Here is a 17,128-nt window from a genome sequence, read left to right as displayed (position 1 = left end):
TGGACTCGCGGTCTTGATTGATGCTCAGATTGTACGAGGGTGACACGCACCTGCGTCTCTGTTCCTGCAGTCGATAAAAAAACGTTGCGAATTCGGCCCACGCGAAAAGTCCTTTTTCTTTGTCCGGTCGCGTCCGCTGATGAAACAAAGAGGAGGAATTGGAGCTGATTTTTGAAAAACATCGCGTAAGTTACGTCGAAAAATTATGGACACCATGGATTTTTTCCATGATTTGTTTTTTGACAGAAGTTTTTGTACTCATCCTGTGTATACTAGAGTCCTTCACTTCCTGTTTGGTATCTTCCCTTTCCATGCCCTGATATCCTGAGGGACTTCTGCTAGCGCTTCGTATATGTGTATAGTTCAGAGAACAGACAGAAAATCGGTGGCAAGAATATATACAGCGAACTACGAAAGCAAGGCAAAAGCTGTAGACTGCAGTGATGGATCCTTCCCGGTTGCGTCTCACGCTCAATTTGACTTGACACCCTTCGGCGCCTCCGACGTCTTCGTCAATGAACATATCCCTCTTCCTTGCGTGCTTCTCTTCTTCCTTTTTCTTCTTATCTTACTTGCTCTATTAAAACTTCGAGTTTCTCACCTTTAAGAGTTTTCCTAAATCGTCTTCATATGTATAATTTAGGGTGATCCTTATTTAGGGGTCGATGAATTTTTGCCACCCCATTCCCCAAATCAACTTCAAGTAATTTGAAAAAAATCAACTCTGAGATACAGATTTTTTATGGAACTAACATGGGAAATTTTTTTTTTCTCAGTACATATTTTATTGTAAAAGTAATAATGTTAAAAAAAATTTGTAACTGTGAGGTTTTAGTCGACGTTAGTGCTACTGTCTGGGAAAAAATTCACATAATCATACCACGCAATCTCGACGAATTGCACACCCTCGAAATCTGACTTTTTTTTATTTAGAGGAAGTGCAATTCGTCTAGATTTGCTGGTATCGTGATGTGAATTTTTTTACAGATAGTAGCACTAATGGCCACTAAAAATTCGCAGTGACAAATTTTTTTGAATATTATTACTCTTGCAACAAAATATATACTGAGGAAACAACTTTTTTCCATCTCATTTCCATAAGAAACTTAGATCACAAAGCAGACTATCTCAGACTTGAGGTCGAAATCTGAAAAAATTAGGCAATTGTTTTCGAATTATTTGAAATCAATTCGTAGGGTGAGGTGGCAAAAATTCGTCAACACCCTAAATAAGGACTACCCTAATGTATATGTGAGTCAAAGAAATGGGTTCCAATCACTACGTGGGAATATAAGTGAATAAAAAAATGAAAAGTAAAAAATAAACAACATAAATCTACGAAAGGTGTGGTCAATTGGCTATACGGTATACCGTTTATTTTTTCTCGGCTTAATTAAACGTCATGGATTTGTATGTAACATAATGTTTCTATACACAGTTTTCCAGCCTCCGTGAAAGTAGTTCCGCCTCGTAAAATCCATAATGGAACGACAGAAAAGCGAAACAACAGCGGAAGGTGAGAAAAAAGATCGAAAAAAAACATAGAAAGAGAAATAGACCAAGCAAAATAAAAAAAAAAAAATACCGCAACAAACTGTGAAACTGTATCATAAAAATCGTACCCCGCATAGTTTTTTGTATAGTTTGAGCCTGTGGCACAATCTGTGTGACAAAATTTGGCTCCGTTACCTCGTTAAAACCTAAATTAACTAGCCGAAAAGATACGCTAGAATGTAGACACAGTGTATGCATGTTGTATAATGTGAATAAGTATGTGTGCGTAGTTTATATCCTGAATTTTTATTTTGCTCTCATGCTCACTCCTCTAAACGTGATAACCCCTGAAAAAAACGATGAACAAAATTGCGTGCAGAATTTTTTGTACTTGTGTTGTCAAATAGTTTCTGATCGAGAATTACACCGCAAAATCGTGGTAAAAAGAGATCGATGAGAAAAAAAAAAACTGATTAAACTGGAATCCACTAATTTCAAACTCAGGAATGCGGGAGAATGTCGAAAAATCAGCTGTTGTAGTCGGACTTGTATTATATTATGGATAAAAGAAAAACCGATAATTAATTAATTGATTATTACCGAATCTTTTGCGGTGAAAAAAAATTCTCCGTAAATGGAAAAAGACTATTCATTCTAAATGATAGAAATTGAATGGGATTTATGAGCTTACAGTTGACTTGCGATTCCCACTAATGTGATCTGAAGCATATTTTTTCTTCTCTCTAGTCAAAGAGCTAAAAATAACGATTGAAAAAATCTGTGAAATCAGAGAAAAAAAAGACCTGTTTTTCGTACAACTGGCTGAGCTTTAAATAAATAAATACCGTACACTACGTACAGCGACGTGTTGCAAGACAAAAAATAAACGTGTAAAGTAGAACAGACGGAGAAAAGGTGCGGGAAGCAAAAAGAAGGAAAGAAAGATAAGTTGGCGGGTTGATAAGTTGAAATTTTTTATGACACCCCCTACCTCCACCCCCTTGAAGCCGCAGGGTGCACCGGGTCTGCCTCCGGCTACGAGTGGGACCGGTATTTCCAATTTCACAGAGCGTGGGTTAACGAGGCCGCGGAGAGGGTGAGAGGGGGGATGGGGGGAGGAAGAGGGAAGCAGGGAGAGCGAGAGGTAAGCGTCCCGGAACCCCCAGGAACCCCCTGGTTCCGGCACATTACCTTCCCTGATTACCGCGGCCCTTCTCCTGGAGCTGGAGGCAGGAGCTAAGGTATGTCGCCCGCGTTTGTGCCTCCAAAATTCCGGGAAGGCAGGAAGGCAGGAAGGAAGGAAGGACAAGACGAATCGGCTTTTAATCGTCAGATCCCTGAGGCTCGACGAAACCCCGTCCCCTATATTTATTCAATTTTATTATCTCGAGTTTGCGGCATACCGATTCGTCGTTTTCGTTTTCTTTATATGAAATGCAGTAATTTTTCTTGTTTCCGTGTTACAGAGCCGCGCAAAAGCTCAACCTCTCGTCGAGCCCTCATCGGAGACGCCGGTCTGGCGACGAGGGCATCGCTCAGGACGATCAACCGATCTGCCCGAACGGTTATGCTGCTCTTCTTCTCAAATCTCCTCCACCGGCGCCTCCGGCTCTTCTCAGGAGGATCGGCGTCAAGGAACTCACCGGTGTTGGAAAGGTAAGAGGACTTTTTATGCTTTAATTCGATCGATGTTACGGAAAATTTAATGGAAATCAAATTATCAATTCTCGTGACATCAACTTCCGTGTAAGATACCGGGTGACAAGAACTAACTCTGATATCGAAGTTTGGAAGAACAAGGGAAGAAACTTGGTTACGATTTGTAGAAAAGCACGAACTTGAAGCCCAATATTCGCTACTGAGCGCCAAGTTTTATATTAAGCTTGATCGATCGAAAGGTCAGATATATACTAACGTAGGTACGTTACCTTGTAGGTAATCCGATTGATTATTAAAATCAGCTGCAAGGCAGCGACTGAGGTAATAATTATATTCTCCCCCATATATTATACCCAAGGAAAAGTGATACTCATCAATTTTAATTGCGACGGTTAAATCCGGCTTCGAGAATTCCTCAACGGAGGCATCTCTGACAGGTTTTGATAATCCGTTATCCGACTACCATACCTACGTCAATTCGAATAGCGGAGACAGCTTGACGCTGAGACTGCGATACCGTTGTCTAGAGTCTGGCAGACACGTAACGTAACGTAACGTAACGTAACGTAACGCAACGTAACCTATAGTATCGTATCGTAACGTAAGGTATGGTAACGCCTTACACCTACAGTCTCAACGATCCGCAAACACAACTGTCCAAATATTTGCCCCGAGGATATCAGCTACGAGATCGCGCGACGTCGGTATGTATCGCAAACATTCCACCAGCACTGTTCTCCTCAGGATAATCGCGGAGTTGGATATATCCTGAAAAGGGTTCACAGCCGAAGCGACCAGACTCACGTTCCTTCCTAGGCGACGTGACAATCAATTTATCCTCCCATCAGTCATAAGGGAGACTCAAAATCCTCCCTTTACTCAGACTCGGCTGGTCCAATTTTTTTTTTTTTTTCATTTTGGTCCTCTTACTTTTTTCTCTCTTGACGTTTATTCGCGTCGGAAATGCGTGAATCACCGCACAAAAGTTAATTTCATTACTCTTTGGAATTTAGAGAGTATTTTGAAATTTAAAATATCTAAATGAAAGATCAGAAGCGTTAAAAACCCAGTGATTAACCTAAATAGTCGGAAAAAAGTGAAGCATCCTGACGTGATGAACACAGAATCGGCTCGAGCAATTATTTCCTCGAAAATTGGTGGCAGCGGTGGGATATTCTTCACCTGGGTTAATCGGACGTTGAGGATTACGAACGGATCGCGTGTCTAGATTCTCGGTATGATATTCAACGGGTATAATATACATATATGTATAAATAAGCGCATAAATGTACGCGCACATATTTCTGCCAACTCTGGTGCTATTGTTTCCTGGATTCGCATAAGCAAGAATTCTGAGCGCGATATCCCATCCACGTAATCCTCTTAACCGACTTCCATGGCTGTTCTCATGCAGCTAGATGGCTCGACGTCCGCCTCGCTCTTTGCTTCGGATTTTCCTTGCACCAAGAGCCTCCGTCAATCTATTAAATCGTGTATAATCTTTTTTTTTTTTTTTTATCCATTTTTTTTCTGAAATGTACTCTCCGCTTCAGATCTGCAAAGTTTTTGTTTGTTTCAATAACGTGAGTGAGCTACTTTTAAGGTGATCCACGTATCTCACTTTTATGCTTCTGCGATGGAACTTTCAAACGTTTAGTATTTGACAGAAGATGTGTTTACGAATTTTTTTTCATAAATTACAATTTTTTAATTCGATATACACGCAATTTTCGAACATTTATCGTTTCTAATTAACGAAACGACTTGAATTGCTGCCGTAGGAACGTTTCGCTTCGAAGCAAGTTCGCTAAAAAATCATTTCCAGAATCCAAAAATGGAATTTGGTATCCGCTTTTTTTGCGGTTAAGCTGGGCAAAAAATTAATTCTTTCAGAATCAAGAACGTTATTGTTTATTACAGTTGTGCCCAGCCCAGAAAGCCTACTGTTGGCAACAATTGCTAAATCTGAGTTTCTTGAAAAAAAAAACTCAAAAATGCAAAAATTCCACAATAAAAAAACTCTACTCCAAGTTATCCGTTTTCCCGAGGGACGTCCGATCCCCGTTTGGAAGATGCTGCAGGGGATTAATCTTGATCGGGTTTGACGTAGGCCGGTGAATCGAGCCGGAGAGATAGATATCGACGAAGAAGAAAATATATCTGTCTTTGAATTTTAAAGAATGGGCAGCGGGGTGAAGCGAAGGAGCTTGCACTGCGGACTGTTATCGGGATTGGTTGGGCAGCCTTCCTGCAGGATTCTATCCGGGTAAAGCAGTCTAGTCAGTCAGTCAGTCGGTCCCTTCCAGACCGCGGTCTCGTTACAACGAAGACATCTGACAGACCCTCGCATTCCCTTTTGGTCCTCATCCTCTTCCTCCTCCTCCCGACCTCGAGAAACCCTCCTTCATCCTTGCAGAGCGACGTTCTCGAGTTATCCCAAATCTCGATCCAATACGCGACCTGTGCCCCCAATCCGAAACCACCCCCATCCCACCCCTGCTGCAGCGGACACCAAACTCCATATCTTTGTGCCATTTTCATGGGGTTTATATCGACTATTTTTCACCGAACACCGCGCAAAGCGAATAAATATTGGCGAGATTAGCTGCGCAGATAAATTCTGTAAATTTGATGATAGAAAAATGGTGGAAAATTTTTAATCGACTTACTTACGAGGACGTTTTTTCAATTTCGTTATCGCGAAAGGGGAAACGGAAATTGCGGTTGAGAAACGGCAGCACACTCTGATTTTGTGTAAATGACAATCGGTACGGCAGTGGAGAGACGGATGGGGATGAGAATTTTATTTTTCCATCAGCGAGTCGATCTCGCGCTGTGAACGGGAAGAGAAGGAGTGTAAGGGAGCGACGTATCGCGTCGGCAGCTGAAAGGTTTCCGGTCAAATTTGTCCTGTGACCATTGCGCGGCCTTCGTCAATACCTGCGTGGATTTTCGGAAAGAGGGGTTGAATCGGGGGGCGAGAAAGGGGCGGCGTTTCTTCTCGGTTCGAATACAGCGTCGAGGCAATTTTCAAACGAAAAACGAAATTGATTCCTGCCTCTGGGGCAGAATTTTCCTCCTCAACGTTCCGGGTTCAAGTCTTGTAAAAATACGTCGACCGTTTTCGACTCGTCTCTCTGATCGTCTCTCTGATACGCGTGACTTGATTTGATTTTCATTAGCATCGTAATACGCGAATTCCGCGATTCAACGGAATTTCGGGATAATTTAAAGAGACGAGAAGAAGAGAGGAAAAGAAAAAGGACGCGTGACAAAGACGATGATTTGTTTTACCTACCTTCAAGCATTACGACGGATGATCCTTATTTCGACGAATTCCCGTCTGTAGTTCCCAGGCCCATTAGCCCGATCCGTAGAAGAGAGGGTCGTCGGCTCTGCGAAATGTCAGCCAATCAGACGAAGCGTGGAACGAAGGGGAAAATAGATTTATAGGAAAAACCAGGGGCCGGTTACTTTCGTATATAGCAGGAAATCATCGCGCTAATCCGATCGAAATTGATGTAGTGGACGACAAATTAGGACTGCTTCCAGATTTCCGGATCCTCAAACTTTTTGAAAGAGAAATCTGCTCCTTCTATATTTTGTCTTTCCGTCGTATTCAATGCAGTTGAAGTTAAGCTTCTCACAAGCTTTTCTCGAATCGTGATCTCTATCAAAATTAAGTCCAAATCAATTCGTATTCCCATCCTCATGAAAACAAAATCGAGTAATTTGAAATTCTTTGTTTCAACCTCTTTTTTCCTCTTCCGAATAACTCATAGGTATCTTTTTTCGAAAGGTACTTTTCTACGTTATTCCATTCATTTTACCAAACTAACAATAAGTTCATGCGGTTTCACATTAAAAAAAAACAAAAATTATTTTCACCACTGCAGGTTTGGAATTTATTTTCAAAATGACGCGAAGAAGACGTAAAGAAGACTTCTCGAGTCAGCCTTGAAATATTTGGAAATTATGGAAATTGTTTTTATCTTAATTCTTGACACTTGACGTCGGATCGACGAACCAGGGTAAAATTATCGAAAAGTTGAAGAATACTGGGGTGCAGTATAGAATTTTTCAAAACGTGTAGATCTGTTTTACAGATTTTTAAAATGTAAAAATTTGAAGCATAGAAAAGTCAAAATGTAGAATAGCAAAGTATAAAAAAACCAAAATATGATTTCAACGATTCCATACATTCTGGTAAATTAAAAACATCAATTTTGGATCTTTGTACTTTGACTTCTCCAGACTTCGACTTTTGACAGTTACAGATTTTGTGCCATCTATATCCTCGTCGTTAAAAATTCGACATCGTGACCCTCCGCTATTTCATGACCCTTCAAAAACTCTAGTAAAACTTGTACGAAATCTAGTAAAACCGAGTTTCCAAAATCTCCTTTTCGACTCGAATACAGTCAAACCAACTTTCGGCTCGATACTTCCTTCTTTTCCTTACCAATTTTGATAATTCTCAACGTTACCAGCGACGACAATGAGACCGGAAAATAATGAATTGCAATTAACCGTATTGTGTAGTTCCTCCAGAGACGTGAAATTGCATTTAGTCTCGGGTGAAGTTGCGGGTGTAGAACCGAGGCTGCGGGGTCGGCGGTGGCGGTCAGTGGTTCGGGGTCGCGTTTGCCAGGGTTTATTGAAATGTCCGGTCTTACAGCCCCTCCGTATCCCGAAAGGAGTGAGGCGAGCGTCCTGCAGGATCGGAGGCCGGGGTCCCGACCCTCCAGAACCAGAGCTGATCCAGAACCGAACGAGAACTCCGTTCAGACACCCGACGGTGTCTCTAATGAAGATTTGTGATTTTCCCATTTCGTCGCTCCACTTATCCGCTGGAATTCTCGAATTCATATCAGCATTTCTCTCTCTCTCTTTCTCGTTCTCGACTCGATTTGAAAATTCTTTCTCTTCTTTACTAAAACTAAAAACCATCCATCCCTTCAGTGATTTCATCTCAATCGTAAAATTCGACGGTTTCAATAATTCATCCAACTCCCGCTTCCCACGGGAATACCGATTCCTCTTCCGGAGAGAGGGAAAGAGGGGGGAGGGGGGGGGGAGGGAGACGTCGTTCCCGCTGGATAATTGGAGCTGCTCCCTGATTCCCGGGCCCCGTTCTGTCAGCTGAATTACACTCGATTATAACAACCCCCCGTAGGATTAACCAGACTCGAGACAGTATTGTATAATTAAAGATGGGCATGTCCGAAGTGGGCAGCACGTGTTGCCCGGTAATCTCTGGGGATTTCCTTCACCATTTACCTCTTGACGTTTGCAGAGGCTGGATGCGGTGGCCCCGCAATTTTACGCCTGCAGGTCAAATTCTTGGGCCCAGTTGATATGTCACGTGGAATGCGCTCCGAGTGTTTACCTAAGATTGGGTAAGAATTTTTGGCTAGAATTCCTGTGAGAAAATTTGTCGGAAAATTGACTTGGAAAAGGTGCAGCGTGGTTTGCATAATCGGAAATTATTTCCGACCACTGCACGGGGTATCAACTTTATACGTATATATGTATATATATATATATATATTGGTAGTCTCTGTGGTATCAACTCGTCGAATCACCCGCCAATCTCGTGGGAAAATATGTCCAAATGGATTCGTGTTTAATTCAAAGTTAGTCGAGAAAGCGAGGTGAAGCGGGTGAGCCGCTGAGGGAGAACCGCGTTAAATAAACCAGTTAATAATTATCGCATCCCCTGCAGTCGGTATGAAAATGTGAGGAGGGTGAGCCGACTTCTGTTGGCCGCTCGAACATATCGCCGGTCGGTCGTTCGTTCCCAACCACGTGACGAATCACATTTTCGAAAGATAAATTAAACACGAGTTTTCACCAACTCAGCTCGTCATTTATTTTTCGGGTAATTAATTTTCGGCCAGGAATTAGTCACCTCGAACGAAAAGGAGAAAATTAATACAGGAAGGGTGAAATTATAGAAACAAAGTTCTACTGGGAACAAGTTATTTTGCCTCCTTTCAACACGCAATAATTATTTATCGCGATAGTTTTAATTGTTGATTTATACCTCTCCGAAGAGGGCGAACCATGTTGTGGTTTAGCACCGCGTTTTAACGACTCGACGCGAACCCGTCGCTAAATCCTCGTATGCAACGTATTTCAACCCCTCGAGTTGCGACGTCAGTTCTCCGTTTAAAAAATCCTTGAACTCCCGGGTCGTCTATATTTTTCGACAATGTTTTGTAAATTCCTTCGAGAGTGTTGAAATTTTTGTAACTGTTAAACGTACCCAAAAATATTAAAAGTAACGAAACTCGTCGATCAATGGAACAAAGCGAGGTGGCTCATCAAATGCTTTCTACTTACGAGTCTACGCGAGTAATTCCCTGATCACAACGAACTAGGATTCGCGTTTTTCGATGTCCAGGTATATATAATCGTTCTGTTAATGATCCGCAGTACCTAACCAGGAATGCAAATAGTCGAAACGTTTCAGGTACTCGGTGTAATTTCTCCTCCTGTGTTACGTTCGTCAACCAGTGCGAAATTACGACTCCAGTAGCCGCGGGGGTGAAATTCGTCCTGCAGCTCGTTCGCTCACCCCTCCACCTTGTATGTACAACAACCCCTGCAGGGTCGTCACGTATGTTCGACGGACACTGCACGAATACCCGTCGATGCAACGTGCCGACGCGCCTACATTCAGGGGTCAGAACCGACGGAGATATGTTGCCTAACTATTACCTGCTACACAAACTGGGGTTTGAAAATAAACTAAGGGCGCAAGTCTATCGCCATGTCGATGAAAGCTTTTCACTTTGTTTCAGGCTTCAACTTTTCAAGAGCAAAAATTTGAGGAAAAAATTTAAATTAGGAAGTTTGATTTGGAGTAAGGTTGACGTAACTAAATTTTCAATGAAAATTTCTCTACTTTGGATTTTTGTAATACCCTAGAGGGAAAAGACACTCGATCTCAGGTACTTCGTCAAATCAGTTTATTTATATTTCTACTTGCTTTTGTTCTTATAACGTTTAACGTGATGTAGTGAATTGAATGAAAATTAGGTTCCAAAGTGCAGAGTGGCTCATCCGCCCTTCTGTTTTTCGACGTTTGGTTGGGGTTTACAGGTGGTGAGCGATGAGTCGTTATCACGGTCGTTACGCGATCCCTGCCTTCACATAAATACAGGGACAAAGGGATGCCATTGTTGCACGAATATAGACGAGGTGATGCCATGATGTGTACAAGACACGAGAATATCGACGAGTTTCAAAAATAGAGATTAAAAAGCATCTGGAGGATATGTATTGACACAATTTTTACAAAAAATGATAGTAAAGCTGATGTAAATCAAGCCAGTTCACGAGCTGGGATCAAATAATATTCAGGACATTGTCAGGAATGCGAAGAATATTATACACGCATAATACACGCGATGAAAACGTAATTTCGTTGAATAACATCTCCGTATTATGTTGTCTGCACATCAACAACTTCGAGCCAGCTCTTGGAGGATTTAATTAAAACCTGACGTATACGTGGCGGGTGAAAAGAGATGGCTTTTATCTCTCAGAAGATACGCGAGAAGGAAAGAGATGCAGAGAGAAAAAAAACGATACAAAATAAAATAAATATGTGCATATTTTTCCCGTTAATATTACCGTATAAAAAAAAAAAAAAAAAAAAAAAAAAATATGCGAATCCGTTGAATCCCTGTGAATTTTAAGGGCGTTTGGGAACCAAGCAGCGATTCGGTCATGGCGGAATCACTCCCTTAGTCCGTTTTCCCGATTTTTCACCCCTTCGAAATCGCAGCGCCGAGTGGACGCGTCGCGAAGCTTGGCTTGCTGGGTCAGCCCCGCAGCTTTTCGCCAAAGCTTGCGTAACAGATGCCTTTGGCTGGTAGTTAGTAAGGGTACAAATTGACGCGAACCGTTCCCACAACGATTCCTCTAATGGGACGGCAGTGGGACCCTGATCTCCACCAAAACCGATGCAGTTCACAGTGTCCGAGCCGCTAAACTGGGCATTTGTTACCTTTCTTGGCGACCCTCGTCGCCTCCGTTCTATACGTCACACTCCCGACGTACTGTTTACACTGTCGTTGAATTGTATTATTTACTCGGGGTTTTGTTTTGCCGACATATTCATTACACGCGCCCAAATTTTCGTGTAAACAGTAGAGTTTTACTAAAGTCGTTACAGGATTCACGTGAGTTACTATAAGAATTGCATGATACGAATTGTTAGTGACACTATTGAGAGTATCGTACTTTGATTTCGTGATTATTATCCGTAGTTTAATCGGTGAAGAAAGAGTAGCAAAAGAAATCTGATTATACGAAATTAGGTGTGTAAATGAAAAATTCAATTAGTATCGTCAGATAGAATGTTGAAAAATAATTGACACGATTTTTTTCTTTATTTAATTAAACATTCCCTAACAAAGATATAGCAGTTTAGAATTGACTCGTGACGTCACGATGTGCTTATAGATATAGATATACTACAACATAATGTGAAAAATGTGTAACATTGTGAAGTCACGTGAAATTCGACTTGCCATATCTTTGTTAATAAACATTGAATTGAAAAAAGAAAAAATACGTGTCAATTATTTTTCGATATTATATCTGACGATATTTACTAATGAAATTTTTCATTTGCACACTTTCATTCCATGTGACTTTAAATTTTTTCAACGATCTTAAACAAATTAGGTATTCACACCACTCGTTGAATCGTATTTCAAATTTTCGTTCGAGCAGCAAAGTTTGTTGCATCAGGGAGGGTCGAAGATCAGCTAATAACAGTTGAGCGCGTGTAATAATCGCTTTTCTGACCGGAAGAGCCACGGTGAGAACCATAAGGTCGATAAGTATGTATCCCGCAAAATATAGCCGAACCCACCCGATTGTACAGAAGATATATATATATATATATATATATATATATATATATATATGTTTTCTTATTAACTCGGGCGGAAGCTGAGCCATATTAATCCCGTTTATATCGTTGGTTAGTTTACTTGTATATACGTTATACCTATATCTATATAGTATATACATATACATGCACGTACGTATACAGAAATCCGCTTCAGTCCCCGGGAGTGAAACGTAGGTGTAGGAGAAAGAGAGAGAGAGAGAGAGAGAAAGCTCTCGCAAATTGGTAGCTCGCACTAAATACTAAATACAGTTTCCATTTCGACCCTCGTGCATCCCCCTCCCCTTTTGCCCGCGTTATGCCGGTTGTATGTATGCATCCATGTATATAGACACTGGATTCCTGGTGCGCATGCAATGCGCGTGTACGTATGTAGGGGTTGGCGAGGTTTTCGACGGATGGACGGACGCGGCGAGGGTCAGAGGGTACACAGTTATTGCATTAACTCATCATTGTCATTTTTATCACGTTCCCACTTGAATCAACAGCCGAGTCCCGTTGGTTCCTGTAGGTATGTAGGTGTTGTGTAGTACCTTTTATACACCGAATCTACCAGCTCGTCAATTGTTTTACCCAACGCTTGAGACTTAACGGAATAATTCACTCCGATAACGTCACAGATTTGATTTTTTTACACACTGGCTTGAACTTCTTTTTCTTCCGGTAATTAAAATTGTTTATATATATCAAGGACCAAGCGAAACAATTTTTTTTTTTTTTTTCTTCTTACTGTAAAAACCAGTCTCTCAACGCGTAGATCGTATTATTCTGAAAAACTCACGGGCTGCCTTACACCTCGCGAGCGGGAAATTCAAACGGGATTCATATTACTGTTGTTCTTATACATATAGAACATCAATTTTTTCATATCAAAAACAAAAAAAAAAAAAAAAAAAAAAACAAGAATAACAAATAATCAGCTCAGACATGAAATGTTTTCACGATTTTCTAAGTAAAGGCAAACATTTAGTACGTTCGTTTTGTGTTTGCAAAATTTTCTGTACCTTGGCAGGAAAATTTGGAATCAGAATTCCAGCGACGCTAATTTCCATGTACTTTGACCTTTCTGCATTTCGACTCTTATTTTGTATACGTGGACTTTCTGAATTTTGAAATCTCACCCTCACGCCCGGAACTTTCGGCCACTATTACGAAAGCCCCAAAAAATGTTCATAAATTGATATAAAGGATCAAATGGACTTCCTCCAGGTCTACAAGAGCTCTGGCATCTATCAAAGGAGGGATACACAGCGTTATAAAGGGAATGGCTTAATAGCAGAGACAAGTAGATCCGGCGAGTCATTCGGGCACCGGAAACTGGGCAAACAAAACCGGACGCGTGTGCGCAGCCGGTGCTCGACTCGACGGCGGCGACCGAAATGCACCCTGTGGGTCGGTCAGGATCACTCCAGAGGTCAGCCAGCACGGAGTGTAGGGTCGGTGAATTATGCAGGGGACTTTGCCCGCGAGGCCATCCACTGCCCAATTAACTCCAAAAACAACCACAGCATCCAAAACCGAAGTCTGTGTGAAGGGGGACGCGGGATTCTCACACGCCGTCTGTGTGCAGAAACGCGTTGAATAATTTCGCGCCTGATGGGGGTGGAAGAGAGGCTGCCTGGACGGGTCAAACGCTCCACGGATTATTAATATTGACTTGTTGTTCTTCAAGGGTGGCCCAATTGCCTCCAATCAACACCCGACTAAGAATTGATCGGCTTCGTGGCGACCGGAAGTACTCAGTCAGGAGGATGAAGTCGCTAACTTTGACGTAACCAAAAGTTGGGGTGAAAAAATCGTTATTTTGCAACTTTAGGATGCTTTTCGATTATGAGTTACCTTTTTGAAGTCCGAGTATGTTCTGGTTACCATGTTTTATTGAATAATGATTTTTTCTAAACATACTCTGTTACAGCAACGGTACTAATTAACTTCAGCCTTATAAGTAATTAGGGTTAAAATTAATACTGGGATGCAAAAAATATTCTGCAGGAGAAAAATCTGGAGAACGGAGAAGATTTTTCCCGCATTTTTTAATTCGGGCTCGAGAGTAGATCGAGGAGACAATTGACTATGTATTTCAGATATTTCCGAGATTCGGTGTCTCTTTGGGTCTGTAAAACTCAGGCTTCTATCTGATTGGGAAAATGACGTTTTTCCATTACCGCAAAGCCGGTACGCTGAATGCGCCGTTTACTGGCTTAGTGACTCATTGGCCTTCTCAAAGTAAGTAGCGGCGACGAGTCGCAAAGAGAATATTCATAGACGCAGTCTCAGGTGTGGGGATGCGGACTTGGACGAGCAGACGAGTTTACTCGGGCATCGTCGGGGTGGTGGTGAGTCGAAAGAGCTGAAGAAGGAAAACCGACGAGAGGAGGAAGAGCTGAGCTGACGGGAAGACGGGAAAATTGAAAGAAAACCTGAGCCTCTTAGTGGAAGGTGATACCGTACACATTATGCACCCCCTCTTTCACTCCGATAAGTGATGTACATGTTTCTTTCAATCTTCTTTTCTTCGCTAATTAAGTGATTATTAATTAATTAAACGCTATTATAGACAATCCGATCATTTTACCACCCTGCGTTACGTCAGCGAATTTTTTTTTGGGGAATGCTTTCCATGTATCAGTAAACTTCGTTGATATATGAAGTAGTCGTATGAGATTCAAACAATCAGAGACATGCTGTCGAGTCCCCTTAATTCGCTCGATGAGGAAACTTTGCGTTAGTTCCATTCTTGATTTTCCATTAACTCAAGGATGCTGGGAAAGTGGCAAATTACGTCTCTTCCGCGTTATTCAACCCGTCAAAATTCGTATCGATTAATGAAAAATTCTTCAAAAATACTATTACAAGAGAAGAGTGATAGAGTGAAATATATCAACAAGTTGAACAGTTTCATCGTTTTTCACATTCGAGTTAGTGTAACGAGTGAAAAAAAAATAAAGAGAGGGAAAATTCTGACCGAGTGTAGCGTTGATATCGGGTAAATGAAATTTCAGAAACTCTGAAATGTGAGGAGCAAAAAGTTGGAACGAAATTTAGTCCCGTTTCCGTACGTACGTTCAACGGCGTTAGCTCGTTTCTCGAGGGGCGGAACAGCGGAGCCCGCAGGCCAAGCCTGTTTTACATTTAAAACGCATTATATGATCGGCCCGAGTCCCACGGCCCGATAAAATGAAATTAATGGCAAAACGCCGGGCGCCGATAATTCGAGAGGAGACACGCCGTGTCGATATTACCGGAGTATCGAGATTGGAATTCACCTGCGGATTTACGCCGATCAGCCCGGATGCGTAAAGATAAAGGGGTCAAACCCGATGAGGGGTTCGATTATGGAAGGGAATAACACCGATCGAGATCGGCGGAGGAAGGAGGGATCCGAAAATCCGGAGGAGACAGGATTTTGCTGATTCCGCTTGAGCCCGATCCTCCTTCTTCACCCCGCGAAAATCATTTAATTTTAAAAATTGTCACAGATTTTGCAAGCTATCGCATGCACATTTTTATATCTGAAAAATGAAAAGTGTTTGAGTGAAGAATTCGAGTGACGAAATCCCAAATTAACGAACCGTATGTGTTAGGAACAGTATTGTAGTATTTATTTACCAACGATTCAAGAATTGCCAAAAATTTCGGTGTGAATTCGAATAATTCTTCCTCGACGAAATGTTCAGTGATTATTTTCAAAGATCATGAGAACACATAATCATCCCGCCACGATAATAAGGTCTCGAAGCAATTCGTACAAACTGAAATGCTGGTATCGTTTAAAAAATTTATTAAAAAATTAAATAGTCAAAATTTTAAAGAATTAACATAGTCGCATCAATATTTTAGCAAGCATAGACAAGTGGAGTTCCAATATAGCAAACTCGTTAGCTAAAAACTTGCAAACTTCTAGCCGTTGCAAAGAAATTTTCTCGTTGATCAGACTACATCAACACTCTACACTAAAACTGCTGGTCCAGGGAAATCTTTTTTTTTTTTTGCATGTGTATTTTCCGTTGACACAAAAACAAACAGGAAATTCTTTAGCGAGCACAAACCATGAATTATCCTCGCCTATTACATCCGGCCTAGTTTTTACCTCTCTGTATATCTGCGAGTGATGGGCGTGTAATATGGGACACTTTTCACCTTGATATGTTACACCGGAAAATAAGGGAGGGTGAAGAGCGAGGCAGAGAAACAGATAGAGAAAGGTAGACGGGTGGGTGGATGGAGAGTTTAATTTGCCTAATTAATAACACTCGTACCCCTCGGCCTACACCTTCTTCCATATCCATGTACCTCATATTTTCTCTAGTCAGATATAGGTATACGAATATGGACGCTGAACGAGTAACTCGAGAGCGCAAAAACATTCCGCTGATGGGACTAATGCAAGGAAGTGGGTAGCCGGTGCCCGGGAGTCCCGGGGGACCCGGACTCCCGTAACTTCGCGCACCCTCTTCCTTCTCTTATCCTGTATCAAGACCTTCGATAGACCAAACTTCACAGGTGTAATTGAGGTGAAATCTTGGATTGAAGATATTTTCACCCCCCCCCCCCCCCCCCCCCGTAGCCTTAATATTGTTTTTTTTTTACTTCGTAACTTTGGGTCCTGTATCATCCCTTTTACAAATTGCACTTCACGTTATCTGCTTCACGATGTCGCAGTATATCGGTCTTGAATGGAAGATGGAAGTTACAAGTTGGAAACACTTTTCTCCCGTTTTTCCTGGCATCTCTCTTCCTCTCCTTCTTTCTTTTTTATTTTTTTTTATTTTTTTCTTCTTCTTTTTCGTCCCTTCGTATCAAGTGCCCAATTCGTTTTACCCCCTTTGCTCCGAGGCGCGTGCAGAGCACAGGGTCGGTGACATTATTTTCAAGGGTCTTCCGCGGCTCGAAGACCGCGGGCCGCATCGTCGCGACGCTGCTGGCACCGTCGTGTTCCTTATAGCTTCTTCTTGGTCCTGAGGGATTTCCGGGACGCGACTGCCCACCCTCTTCCCCTCCTAATGGACTTTCTAAGAGACACGTCTCCGCGCTACCTGTTCAAAG

General features: G+C 41.8%; 1 protein-coding gene across 1 annotated transcript in view; it reads left to right on the top strand.

Annotated features, from left to right (window-relative positions):
- Nucleotides 1-17,128, top strand: part of LOC124407147 — a 291,004-nt gene that overhangs the window by 200,010 nt on the left and 73,866 nt on the right. Inside the window, exon 7 of the mRNA XM_046883000.1 lies at nucleotides 2,961-3,150. Within this exon, the coding sequence (XP_046738956.1) occupies nucleotides 2,961-3,150 (190 nt within the window). The remainder of the gene's footprint in view (nucleotides 1-2,960; nucleotides 3,151-17,128) is intronic.

This window comes from Diprion similis, chromosome 6 (assembly GCF_021155765.1).
Source record: "Diprion similis isolate iyDipSimi1 chromosome 6, iyDipSimi1.1, whole genome shotgun sequence".
Classification (NCBI taxonomy): Eukaryota; Metazoa; Arthropoda; class Insecta; order Hymenoptera; family Diprionidae; genus Diprion; species Diprion similis.
The sequence above is the reverse complement of the archived record's forward strand: the minus strand, read 5'-3'. Positions and strand labels throughout refer to the sequence as shown.